We start from the raw sequence: 14,363 nt of genomic DNA, 5'->3' as shown, positions 1-14,363 counted from the left end.
TCATCTATAGATAATGTTAGATAAAGTCAACGTACCAATATACCTAAAGTCACATGAAAAAGTATAAGCTATTGCAGTTCTGAGATCTTATGTGTTTGGACTTCGACGTGAAACAGGAAGTAGTTAGTCCAGACACATATCACGTCCTATCTGCACCAAACAGTCAGCTCCTTAACAGATGTACAATCCAATATTCTGTCACTGCCAGGGCTCTGCCCTCTTATGAAAGGATTTCGCCGCAAAGCAGGAAGTATTTCTACCTCACACACACGGCATCGAATCTGCACCACATGTCACTTGGATCACAGTTTCCTCATTGCAAGTGCTTTACCATGCATTATTGCCATGCAACTGGAAGTTTTTACAGCGGACATATAAAACATGAAACCAAGTTTAACAAGCACTAATAACAGTCACATACTGAACACGTTTACATGTCAAAATTGTTTCATCGCCATAGTTCTTCCAACTGGAAAAGGGTCGTCACTTGTTTCATGCTTTTATGTCAAGTACGTAGCTACTCCAACAAATAAATTTCAACCGTCAGTCAGCAGTTTCTGAATGTTTCAAATATGCCTCAATCTACACATTAACATAATTCAAGTGGCTTCCTGTGAATTGTCAACCCTTCGCCTTTAAACTGGAATTTGACTGCACTTAGTAGTGGATTGTCCTACACGGCTAATATTTTGCATGATCAAAAACAGTTCCTTCTTAATCACGTTTACATGTCAGTATTGACTCAGTGCAATTAAAGCTTGTAGAAAGCGTTCATTGCATCCTTCAAGTGTCATGCCCAATGAGCCCCGGCCCGACGCCTTGACACGGTGGCCACGGTGGCCACGGTGGCCCTACGTTGCATCAGGGGCTGAGGCACCGCCAATGTGCAAGGGCCTTTATCCCAGCTTCCAGCTTTAAGTTTTTGTTGTTACTGATTTACTTGATCTTTATGCAGTCCGAGAACACTGGTGTTCACAGGTTCTTTGCTCATGCATCTAGCTTTAATTGGAAATTAAATGTAAAAATTAAAAAAAAATAATAATTATCTACACAAAAGATCAAATACCCTACAAACTAATGATACAATGATATTTTTTTTCTGATTCATTTTTGTTCAAAATAATTGTATTTTTACTGTTTTCCTGTCAATATATACGAATATTTATATTCAAGATCAACTTACCTGGCATCTAGACTTTGTCCCAATATCTGCAGACAGTTCACTATTGACGTTGCATTGTAGCCTGCAGAGCAGAGAGGATGACAAGAACAGAAAACCCACTGTGTCAGTAATAGGAGTTGTCTATCTGAAATCAAAGATTCCCTGTATATGTTGTATGAAATAAAAGAGTTTTATTTTATATTTTACATTTTAATTTCTTTTAAAAAACATGTTACACTTCAGAAATACAGATTCTTTCTTTGCTCTGCTGATTAGTGTCTATTTCATACCATTTAATCAATGTGCACAGGTAGAGCAGTTTTGTTTTTTGTTTTTTGGGGGGGGGGTAACACCATGCAGGCACTTACCCTGCGGGACTTACTGAGAACTGATACTCTGGTATCAAAATTTTATCTGTAAACAAATTTTGAAACTTTACATGTAAAATATGTAATCAGGATGTTCATGTGAAATAGTGAAATAGTGAAATAGTGATAGCTGCAGTGGTAATTATAGTTAAATCTATCAACTTATAATATTGTTCATGTGTTTCTATGACGAAGTGAATTCATTTTTACCAGGCCGGCTTGGGTCAAAAGTCCATAACTGATTTGTAGTTGTATCATCAGACCTGCAGCCGTATGTCTTTGACACTCAGGAGAGAAAAGAGGGGCAGAGCTGTGAACTCACCACCAGGTCATGAGTTGGATCAGGTAAAGCCAAACTGATAGGGAGACTCAGCTTGGTACATCTGGTGGAAGTCCCTCTCCATGAGATCCTCCACATGGGAGATTTGTCACATGTACTGGGCTAGGTCGGGGACATGGAATCTAAATGGACCATGTTCAGAGCCTCCATTTCAGATGCAGTCTCCAGGAGCTGTGACCAGGAGGTTGTCAGAGCCTGCTGTGGTGAAAACTGGAGGACGTACTGGTGTAGACCGGCAATGAGGGAGGACATTAAACAGGTGTCTTCTGAAGCAACTGACAGGTACCAAGTGGCCAAAAAGGCGGGGAGGGTAGCTGGTGATGGGAGCCATAACTTGTGCTTGGGAGGAATTCTTAATAGCCATGGAGAATGACTTGGTTTGCCTCAAGAAAGTTCTGGCAAGCAGTTCAATGGTTCAGGAAGGGAAAAATCAAACTGGGGATATCTATGAGCAGTGCAAAGAGTTATGTGAGGATCACCTTAATCTGGTAGGAAACTAAGGAGGCAGAGTTAATGGGGATGGATGAGATTTGTCCTGAGATACTGTAGGTTCTGGATGTTGTGGGGTTGTCTTGGCTTATACACCTCTTCAGCGTTGCATGGAGGTCAGGAACAATGCCTGCGGTATCGCAGAATGGGTTAGTGTTCCCCATTTCTAAAAGGTGGGACCGGAGGGTGTGCTCCAATTATCTGGTCGTCACACTACTCAGGTTCTTTTGGGAAAGAGTGTTGGACAGAAGGCTCTGAGCGATTGTCAAACCTCAGATTTAGGAGGAGTACTATAGTTTTCTGATGGGGTCACAGGAGTTACACCAGTCTACAGGTGTTCTGTGGACTTTCAGAAGGCTTATAACTGTGTCCTTTGATGGATTCTATGGGGAGATGCTGATGAAGTCAGTGTACTGAAGTTGGTGAAATGGCTTATTATGAGCTCCTCTACACAAAGTCGAGTTTGTTTATGGTGCGTGTTGGACTTACCAGTGCTGCCCCTTGTCCCTGATCCTATTTGTTCATGGACAGGAACTTGTGGCATTGTCGGGGAGAGGAGGTGTCTGGTTGAAGAACCTCAGGGTTTGCATCTCTGCTCTTTACCAATGTTGTGGTTAAGTTGGCCTCTTCAAGCCATGACCTTCAGCACACACTGGAGCGGTTTGCAGCCGAGTGTAAAGAAGCTGAGATGTGAGTCAGCCCTCCAAATTTGAGGCCACTGCTCTCAATTGAAAAAGGTTGGAGTGCTCTCTCCAGGTTAGGGGTAGATCTTTGCTTCAAGTGAAGGAATTTCAAGAATCTTGGGATCTTGTTTGTGACTGATGGGATAACACAGCAAGAGATAAAAAAAAAACGGACTGGGGCTTAGTCAGCAGTAATGAGGGCACCAGTGGTTAGGGTTAGGGTTAGCTGTATGGTTGTGGGATGGTTAGCACTGTCACGTCACAGCAAGAGAGTTCCTGCTTTGAATCTTGGCTGGGGCCTTCCTGCGTGCAATTTGCATATTCTCGTCACGCATGAGTGGGTTCTTTGTGGGTATTCCAGCTTCCTCCCACAGTCCAAAAAATGTATATTAGGTAAATAGGTGATTCTAAAGTGAACTTAGAAGTGAATGTGAGTGTTCAAAATTCAAAGGGTGTCAAGTATGTACCCTGTCTCTTGCCTGATGGCAGTTAGGAATACCCACCCCCCACCGCCAATCTGAACTGGATAAAGCTGAAAAATTCGATGGAGGGATGGAGAGTACAGAATTCCAAATTTGATGGTATCCTGACATCCTTACATACAATGCACTTAACACATTACTAGTTACTGCAGCGCATTAGTTCTTGTATAATGCATTCCCTTTGGTCTGACATCAACCATTAAAGACATCTTTAGAGCTTTTGATGACTCGCAGTATATTGCAACAACCCCGGAAAATCAGTTAGTCGGGAGGTGAGAACGTGCCAGGGAAAAAGCAATGTGTCAATCAAGCAAATGACTATAGATGGAAATTTCAAACTTTTTTATAAAATATGCTGAGCAAATTTTTTAAGTTGAGAGAAACAATTCAAGTTTGGTTACAGCATTCTTACCAAATAGGGATATCCTATGCCTGACAAGAACTCCCAGTTTGCAGAAAAGACTGAAAAGATTAAACACAAGGAGAGAAGAGGAGGTAGAATGAGTTAGAAGAGAAAAATAAAAGAAAGGTGTGAGATATTCAGATAGGACACAGAGGAAAATAGGAACAGGAGAGATAAGATGTCATATAGTGGAGATTTTACTCAGTACCGTATGAAATACTCGTCTAGCATTATAAGTAATATCAGAACACAGAATTATTTGTCTTTGACATAAAGTCAAAATCTTATTCAATAATAATAATTATTATATATTATATAATTATAATGATACTTAAGCAAGTTTAATACCCTGCAAAAGTGTGGCTGGCTTTCCGTACTCACCTGCTCACCATCTCTTTCTCTTTGTTGGAGGCATGGCCGCCACTGCTGATTGGATGTATGGCTGTGGACAGGAAGTACAGCCTGTGGTTTTTAAAGTATTGATCCACCAATGGCAAAACAACCTGGTGGCAAAATAGGACAGATACACAATTTACATAACATATAATTCATAAATTAAGGAAAGAGAGTCATATTTTTGTTGAAAGTGAGGCTCCTATCTAAAAAATATATATAAAGACAACATTGCAAATGTTGAAAGTGAGAAATCCTATTATTTTTCTAAAAAATATAAGCTCATTTTAAATTTGATGTCAGTAGCACATTTCATTAAAGATTCTTTCTTTTTGTTTTTACTTAGGAAAGCAAGAATTAATTGATATTGTACAGATTTTTTCCAAAGTATAATGTACCAAGCAGGCTACTTTTACAATCAAACTCATTTACAATGGTGCCAAGCTTTTATACTATGTTCCTAATGTGGTTTGGCACCAAAATAAATAAGGTATTCCAAGAATTTTACATCATCAGTATATCAGTACAAAAGCTGCACATATTATTCAGCATTAATGGTGCCATCACAGGTTTGTTACTCATGCCACATGGTATCTGTGATTTCCAAACAGTATGTAAAACCATCTTAAATTAGTTCAGGTCAAGACGGGGCTTCTGGCATTCAGCTTTTTGAGAAAGTTCTTCAGAATTATACTTCTATGACTTACAGTGTGCAGAGCACAGACCAAATGTCGACTGTGTTATTTATCTGTCCTCTAAGAAGCAATTTTATTCAAATTTATTTTAAGTTTAGCTTAAAGAGATTTGAACATTGGAATTCTAATGCAGAAAAGTATAACAGTATAATTGATTACTAATTGACTGATTAATATTTTATAGCTGATAAAATGCAAATATTACTCATCAAACTTTACATTGTAAAACATCAGTGTCAAATGTGGAAAAACACAAATACCCAACTGACAAATAATAATAACAACAATAACAACAACAGCAATAATAAAAGACAAGGACCTTTCCGAAGAATTTAATCTGCTGTTCATGAGGAATCTTCTCGCCTTTTGGCCTTGTTCCCTCATCTAAATGACAGGCAAAACAGAAAAAAAGACAGTTAGGTCTGCATGCATTCATGTGAAAAGGACATTATTTCCATTGGTTCAGCAAAGAGCTAAAAAAAAAAAAGAAACATTTGCGTGTGTGTTTGAGTGTCGGGGTGGGGGTGGGGGAGACATACATCAATTCACATAACAATTACTTTTTCATTCATACAGCTTTTGGCTGAATCCTTTTCTGGTTTGTTTAAACCTAGTACAGTAATATTAGTCCTACACAAATAACTGCCATAGAGTCTGCTCACTGTAATACAGTATCAGTCATTGTACATGTACCATTGATAGTGCACTAAAAAGTGAAAGTGCTCTCTTTTACTAATTCAATTCAGTTCAATTCAATTTTGGCAACAACAGCTACGCATACAATGTGCTCTGTGTGCCCGCTCGCCCGCCCGCACAGTCCCAAAGCCAAGTAAAGAGGCGCAAGAGCTGCTCCTGCAGCCATGAAAAAATAATATTGCCTTGCTGATATTCCTGCTGTGTCCTCATCAGGGACCCAAGCTTGTCCATTCCATCCTCCAGTGATCCCACATCCACATGACGATCCAGGGAAGAAATGGTTTGACCCTCTTTCAGCCCTCGCCCCATTCCGTTCCCTCTCTGCATCCAATACAGCTCCTCTTCAACTCATCTTGATTTGGGGGTCTTGTTCCAGGCATTACTTGGGCTTTGGAAAGCTCATTTACCTGCTCCAACAACTTTACTGTTGCCATGGTTATCCATCATAAAAGATGTAAAAAATTGCCAAACCAGCACAGAAAAATGCTCAAAAAAATCCGTTTTAACAGAAAAACTCAACTGAAAATCTTGAATAACTCAAATGAGCTACTAAAGCCATTTCACCTGGAAAGATTATGATGGCCAATTGGGCTGAACTAATAACCTGCTACCGAGCAGCTGAAGCTACAAATTTTGGACTAAATTGCCTGAAATAAGCACTATCATTTCACTAACTTAACTTTTAATTGTGAGTTAGAAGTGTTGAAAGTTGATCTCTGACATTTTAAGATAACCAAAAGTGCTTAATTGACATTGAATAAAAGTAATTTGTCAAATAGGTTGAACTGACAAAATCAATCATTCAATTGTCATCTTAAAAATCAAATGGTGTACCACTTTTAGATGTTGATCAACTGTTATCATTTTAATTGCCATATTTAATCACAATACTATGAGTCAATTACATCTTATCGTCATTTATTCAAGTAAATGATTGATCTACCATGGATTCTAACCTTAACTAAAAATCATCTGTTTTGTCCAGAATGTTTTCTAAGATTTTTAGCTGAAGGAAAATGTTAGTCTCTAAACGTGTTGAGCCTGATACTGTAGCACCAATGAAGCTCTCCAGCAAAATAAAAAGTAGGGTGTGCATTGAGTTACCATAGAAACCACACCCTCAATCAATTAGCCTATGTAAGTATATCCAAAAATAATTCAGTTTGTCATTTGCGTATCAATCTATATGTAAAATGACCCTTTTTTTGTGAGCACGCACAGGAATCTCAAGACAAGAGCATGCTTAACACTAACTGAGTGGGATGATCATTGCAAATAATAGGAGTGGCTGTTTTGACATGCATCATTTTGTGTGATTTGGCCTCTACTCTGACACCAAACTGGGAATCTACTGTTCAGGAGTAGTACTTGGCACAGATTGTTATTTGTTGAAGATCCAGTAGACATCAGAAGAACCTCACCAAACTCCATCATATGTTGGTGAGCCTGGTCGACATATGTAAGAAGCTTGTGGAGGAAGGTGTAGGCAAAACGCTTCTCGATAGCTGGGGTGTCCAGGTCCTGCGACTTCATACCTCTGGAAACACACAAAGCACTTATGATGTAGTTTTACATTTTTACCAGATTTAAGAGAGAACACTGTGTCTGAACTGTCTGTCCAGCCAGCCTGACTGAGAGTTAATAACCTAGCTTAATGCAAACAATGGACTTATAGGAAAACTGCTAACTTTGTTGGTAAATGGACTGTACTTGTATAGCACTTTTCTAGTCTAGCTGACCACTCAAAGCGCTTCTAACACTCCCCCATTCACACACTCATACAGCACGTCTTAGTCTATACCCAACTACGTGCTTCCTGGTCATTCACACACATGCATACACCGATGGATGCATCGGTAGGCAACGTTCAGTGTCTTGCCCAAGGACAGTCAACATGTGGCCCGGGGAACCCAGAGTCGAACCACCAACCTTCCTATTGGTGGGCAACTGCTCTTCCTCCTGAGCTACATTTAGCTCTTTCTGCAGCCGCCCGTACATGGTTGTTATCTACCGTAATACAAAGCAGTTTAACAACTGATGAATAAAAAAGAATGGCCCTAACTATAATAGTAATAATAGTGGATAAACAAATGACAACATGCCTCTACAATTTTGACCAAGTGACAAAGGAGCTTTAAATGAAGCCAATCCAGAAGTGCCAAAAACTGCAGATCCTCAAAGAATAACTTGAGGCTCTCCATAAAAAGGGACAACCATAGTACCTGTGCATCTGCACAGCAAATATTATCATGTTACATCTGTCTCTAAGTCTCTAAGAAAAATGAGTCTGTATGCTACCGAACTCCTGGTAAAGGCCATGGTTATTTCTCAGTTTAACCGGCGCAGTGCTCTTATCGCATGTCTCCCAGCATGCGCAGATGGTCCCGAGCATGGTGGCACACCTGGTGTTTGATCAGCCACAAAAGGACACGTCACTCCATTGTTTATTGAACTAATGCTACTCACTAGGTCACTAATGCTTGCCATGTATTTTAACTCAGTCATAGAGTCTTATGCTCCTTCTCAACCTCTGCATTACTCTTAGCAATATCGTCTGGCACACACTGTAGTCTCAATCCAGACTGTTTTAATTTGGGGTTCCACTATTGTGAAACAAGTAAACAATCACTACTGGAGCAGGTACATCTATTTCAACTTTCAAGAATCTTTTGAAGACTACTTCTTCTGTGAACATCTGCTGTCCTAACACCTACACTTACTTTGCACTTCTGTGCCTGTACCTACTTGTACTCCCATTTAAATAAATTACTCATTTATTGCATTTGACAGGGTTTCTAGAATGTTGTTTCTCACTTGTGAGCTTCTTTGGATAAAAGTAGCAGCTAAATGTAAATATTAATGTTAAAAGCCTGTAAAGTAAATAAATTCAAATAGTTAAAGTTTTTAAAGTTGTGCATTAATACGGGTTTAGGTGGGTTTTAAGGGTTTAGGTGCCTTGGACACAAACCAATGGTTGACATTAGTTGACACCATTAGCCATGTACATCTTTTATTTGACCAGCAATGCTGGACAACTTTATTTTTGAGATAATATACTTTCTGACAGGCTAAATGTTTTTCTTATTTCTTTTTTTCTGCTTTTTCTAGAAAACACATTCGAAATGGATATTGCTACTATATGCAAGCACTACCGAGACATTCGATTTAAACCATTCAAAACTCTACATATACTTTTCAGTGCTTCTAATCAGAGCTCAAAGTGTTCACCAAATCTTCTACCTGGAAACAGTGTAGCCATTGATCTGAAGGAACTTAAGGATGTCTTGTGCTTTTTCTCTGTCTTTGGATTTCTCTTTGGCAGTCAGTGTATCAAAAGGAACCAGCAGGGGATGGCTTCCACCACCTGGAGACAACAGGATCATAGCAGAAGGGAGAAAAAACTTTAACAGGCTACTGGACATTCAAACAGTTACAGTTACAGTTTAAATGGCTAGTAGAGCCACTTTGACCATGGCTTTCTAAAAATAGAGGACAGCACTACCTAATTTTAATTTTTTAATTGGTTGGTTAGATCCTTGTTTGCATGACAATATTATATAGAGTTTAACTGTCTCTGTACCAGGGCTACAACCGATGTATGTTTTTTGTTCAGTTTATCTGTTAAAAACTGTCAGGGAGAATTGTATGACACATAATGCAGAGGTGCAGAATGGGCAAAGTGGAAACTCCTTAAATTTGGGTGTGAATCCAGATAATTTTCCTGAAAACTGTAAGATAGTTTGTAGGTCTTGGTAGAGGATTCCTCTCTCCATCTAGACCTGTAGTTTCACCATAGTAGCCTTTTTGAAAACAAATCCAAATGATTAATTGCACACTTACTAAAAATTCAGGCAATTATACATAAAACTCAGACAGAAACATTCAGGTCTCTTTGCCATAATATAATGGCAACTATTATTGGAAACTCTGTTTGTGGAGGTGTGCAGGTGTCACCTTTGGCTTCCAGCTCCATTTTCTTCATCCGAGCCCAGATATTATGATAATTCTCTGCAAGCAGTTCTGCCATAGACTGAAGAAGTACAATTATGATCATCATACGTGGCTGCATTATACTTTGTAGATCAAACAATTTATCTAATGCATTTCTGCTTTCTTTTTGTGTATAAAGTGGTATTATATCATTTACCTGCATGTCTCTGGACAGTGTAACATTGCTCACATCAACTGGTCTTGGAGTGAAAGCTGGAGCTCCTTCGAAAGATAACTGTGGCGGATAGGATATATAGTGTCATTTTTTCACACAACTTTCTTTTGTTTCTTTTGAGAAATTATTATAATTTGAAGTAAAATATTCGATAATGTACTAGGCTTGAATGGCGTTTTATGTTCCCGTTTACCTGGCTGGTCTGTGATATCCGTCTGGATTTGTTGTGGAGACTGGCATGGTGTCCTTCTCTGTTCCTGTCAATTCTCCAGCCCCACAACAACATGGTCTTCAAAGACTCTCTGACTGGGAAGCAGTGTGCTTCTTTATCCTGCAACATTAAAACCCAGTTCCAAATCACAGATGAGAGTAGCGAAATAGCAAAAAACATGCAACACACTTACCTTTCAAAATAAAAAAGTGCAGAGAGCTCAAGACTCAACAAGTGCAGCAAATTACAATTATGACATCAACGTTTTGTAGGTAGAGTTTCGACTGGTTCCAAAAGTTCATTTTCTCAGACATTTGAAGTGACATAGTGTCTTGCTCGAAATGAAAACAGCCCTGAGTGCAAATCTTTTAAATAGGAGTCTGTAAAAGACTTGTGCCAACGGGCCTTCAAAGGTTTACCAAGAGAAAAAAGAAATGTTTTTTTTCAGATTATTCCTTTTTTTTTAGCAAATTTTATTCGTAATGGAAAACATGATAGAAACAGGGCATGACACATAACAGGGTGGCACTTGGAGAAAAAAAAAGGACAGAGTGACACAAATAACACAGCGGCATATTATGTATATACTATCGTAGTGAACATGCAAATATGTTGAGATGATGTATGTATAACTTTATTTAGCTATAAATATAAGGGAAAGAAGAAAAAGAGTTAAATAAATACATTGTTAAATAAATAACAAATGACTCAGAAACAAAAAGAACAGATGAATAAATGTCAAGCAAAAAAGGAACAGGGTCAAGGAGGACTGAACAAATGGATCTGATTCATCTGGTAGTTATGAAATTAATTCAGTGATGTTGAAATTGAAAATAAGTAAATACATAATTTTGAAATACTACTAAAACAAAAATATTAATAATGATTTAGAAAGAAAAAAGAAAAGAAAAATAATGTCATGGGAAATAGATCTAATAAATCTGGTGATAGATAGATAGATAGATAGATAGATAGATAGATAGATAGATAGATAGATAGATAGATAGATAGATAGATAGATAGATAGATAGATAGAAGTCCAGTATACAATAAAATACAATAGAATAAAAAACTGAGGTAGAAAAAATAAAAAATAAAAAGAGAATGGGACAAATAATATACTATGAATATGTAACTACAATGTGCAAAAGATTAGAATATTGCATAAATATGATATATAATATCAATATGGTAGCATCCTGTCCTCCACCACCTCCTCCAGGGTGACAAGCTTAGAGCCAACAACAAACTCTGCTTTCCTGATCAGTTTGTTCAGTCTGTTGGTGTCCTTTGCCTTGATGCCCGCACACCAGGACACTGCAGCAAAAAAGATGGTGCTTGCCACAACAGACCGATAAAACATCTGCAGCATATTGTTTCAGAAGTTAAAGGACCTGAGCCTCCTCAGGAAGTAAAGCCGGCTCAGGCCCTTCTTAAAGACGGCCTCCATGTTAGTGGACCAGTCCAGTTTATTGTCCAGTGTGACACCCGGGTACCTGTGTGCTGGTACCATCTCCACATCCCACCAATGCAGACAGGAGAGGGCAGTGGCTTGTTCCTCCTGAAGTCCACCAACATCTCCTTTGTCTTCGCCACGTTCAGCTGCAGGTGGTTCTCCCCACATCACTTCACAAAGCGGTCGACCAGGTCCCTGTACTCAGCCTCCCTCCCGCCCTCAATACACCCCACAATGGCCGTGTCATCAAAAAATTTCGGCAGATGACACGACTCAGTGCAGTACTTAAAGTCAGCAGTGTATGTGGTGAAGAGGAAGGGGGGCGGCAATTCCCTGGGGGGCCCTGATGCTTCTAATCAGACACATAGTCCCGCAATCTCACAAACCGCTGTCTGCCCGTCAGTTAGTCATAGACCCAAGTGACGAGGGGAGCACCCACCCGCGTCTTCTTCAGTTTGGGGCAAACATGAGGGGCAAACATGGTTAAAGTCACCTGTGATGAGGATAAAGGCCCCAGGGCGGTTTGTAGTCCTGCAGTCACAGTGTGGATGACATCACAGGCTGCTTCTACGTTCCCAGACGGAGGAATGTAAACAGTGATGGCGATGACACTGGTAAACTCCCTCTGTAAATAATATGGACGAAGTCCAATGGCGATGAGCTCGATGTCCAGGCTGCAGACACGCTCTTTCACAGAGACGTGCCCGTGGTTACACAACCTGTTGTTCACAAGCACGGCAAGGCCCCCTCCTTTTCTTCTTGCCGGTCACGGTGGTGTCCCTGTCAGCTCGAACCGTCTGGAAGCCGGGAATGGTGACGTTGGAGTCCGGTATCTGCTCGTGCAGCTGGGTGAACAATATCTACAGCCGGCACGATCTCCTTAAGATCGGAGTTTATAGGCGAGGAGCGCCGGCTCTCCGTGGATTATCCTTTTGACCTACTCCAGTTTGCATACAGGGTGAACAAATCCACGGAAGATGCAGTCGCCACAGTCCTCCATACTGCGTTGTCCCACCTGGAGTATCAGGGGACCTATGTGCGGCTGCTCTTTGTGGACTTCAGTTCTGCATTTAACACCATCCTTCCCCATAAACTGGTGGGCAAACTGATGGACTTTGGTCTTCCACACTACACTGAACATGGATAAGGAGCTTCCTGTCTGGTCGTAGTCAGAGGGTGAGAATGGGCCCACACACATCCACGGCCCTGAGCCTTAGCACTGACTCCCCACAGCCCTTTACTCTACACCCTGTACACCTACGACTGCCCCTCCACCCACCACAGTAACACCATCGTCAAATACGCTGATGACTGGGATGAGACCGCTTACAGATACAACCACATTTTTCTTGTTGCAAAGTGCAAAGCATCATTAGATTAGATTAGATGAGATTCAACTTTATTGTCATTGAACACAGTAACAAGTACTTGAACAACGAAATGCAGTTTAGCATCTAACCAGAAGTGCAGAGTAGTAAAGTGCAAAGTATGTACGTAATGGGCAGTATGTAATGGGCAGTGCAGGTGTGAACTGAATATACTATATGATGCAGTGAATGTGCTAATATATATATATACAATGTATTATGAATTATTACTACAGGTATGATTAACTATACTTTAGAAAATATACAGTATGTTGATTAGTGCAGGTATGAAAAATAAATATGCTATTACATACAGAGAGTGTTAAAAAATATATACAGTATGATATTTAACAGTAAAAAACAGCAGGTGTAGGAAGATGAATATACTAATATGTATGTACAACACAGGCAGCGATGAACAGTTGTTAAATATATAGTTAGATAGATATGTATATACATATGTATATACACCTCTGTGTATAGTTTAGCAGGGTGACAGCTGAGGGATAAAAACTGGTCCTGAGCCTGCTGGTTCTAGAACGGAGGGACCTGTAGCGCCTCCTGGAGGAAAGGAGGGTAAATAGTCTGTGACTGAATGATGCGTTGGGCAGTTTTAACCACCCGCTGCAGTGCCTTCCGGTCCACGATGGAGCAGTTACCATACCAGACTGTGATGCAGCTGGTAAGGACGCTCTCGATGGTGCTGCGGTAGAAGTTCACTAGGATCTGAGGAGACAGGTGGGCCTTCTTTAATTTCCTCAGGAAGAAGAGCCTCTGGTGAGCCTTCTTGACCAGGATGGAGTTGTTGACTGACCAAGAAAGGTCTTCAGAGAGGTGGACCCCCAGAAACTTGAAACTGTGGACACGTTCCACCTCAGCTCCGTGGATCTGGATGGGTGTGTGTATGCCCCCAGCGGTTCTTCTGAAGTCCACGATGATCTCCTTGATCTTTTTGGTGTTGATGGATAGGTTGTTTTCAGCGCACCAGGATGCCAGGTGCTGGACCTCCTCCCTGTAGTCCGTCTCATCGTTGTTGGTGATGAGGCCGATCACTGTAGTGTCGTCTGCAAACTTGATGATGGTGTTGGAGCCATGCACCGGTTCACAGTCGTGTGTGAAGAGGGAGTAGAGGAGAGGGCTCAGCACACAGCCCTGTGGAACGCCGGTGTTCAGGATGAGGGTGGAGGATGTGAGGTTGTCTGACCGAACAGACTGGGGTCTGTTGGTCAGAAAGTCCAGGATCCAGTTACCTGCTGCTCAGTTTGATGATGAGACTGGAGGGGGATGATGGTGTTAAATGTTGAGCTGAAGTCGATGGACAGCATTCTCACATAGGTGTTGTTGTTGTCCAGGTGGGAGAAGGCGGAGTGAAGCGCTGTGGAGATGGCGTCGTCAGTACTCCTATTCTGGCGGTAGGCGAACTGGAAAGGGTCCAGAGTGGGTGGTAGGCTGG

At 40.7% G+C, this 14,363-nt stretch overlaps 1 protein-coding gene across 8 annotated transcripts in view; it reads right to left on the bottom strand.

The window, feature by feature from the left end:
• The window catches only part of ryr2a (ryanodine receptor 2a (cardiac)), a 287,428-nt gene that overhangs the window by 74,525 nt on the left and 198,540 nt on the right, over window positions 1–14,363 (bottom strand). For all 8 annotated transcript variants that reach the window (XM_075456990.1, XM_075456994.1, XM_075456991.1 and 5 more), the window contains exons 59-67: window positions 10,070–10,207; window positions 9,859–9,936; window positions 9,666–9,741; window positions 8,952–9,075; window positions 7,133–7,248; window positions 5,335–5,399; window positions 4,309–4,430; window positions 3,937–3,986; window positions 1,184–1,244 (exon numbers count right to left, since the gene is read on the bottom strand). In XM_075456990.1, the coding sequence (XP_075313105.1) occupies window positions 1,184–1,244; window positions 3,937–3,986; window positions 4,309–4,430; window positions 5,335–5,399; window positions 7,133–7,248; window positions 8,952–9,075; window positions 9,666–9,741; window positions 9,859–9,936; window positions 10,070–10,207 (830 nt within the window). The remainder of the gene's footprint in view (window positions 1–1,183; window positions 1,245–3,936; window positions 3,987–4,308; window positions 4,431–5,334; window positions 5,400–7,132; window positions 7,249–8,951; window positions 9,076–9,665; window positions 9,742–9,858; window positions 9,937–10,069; window positions 10,208–14,363) is intronic.

Source organism: Odontesthes bonariensis, chromosome 23 (genome assembly GCF_027942865.1).
Source record: "Odontesthes bonariensis isolate fOdoBon6 chromosome 23, fOdoBon6.hap1, whole genome shotgun sequence".
In the NCBI taxonomy this organism is placed as follows: Eukaryota; Metazoa; Chordata; class Actinopteri; order Atheriniformes; family Atherinopsidae; genus Odontesthes; species Odontesthes bonariensis.
Note: the sequence above shows the minus strand (reverse complement) of the source record. Positions and strands in the feature narration are given on the sequence as shown.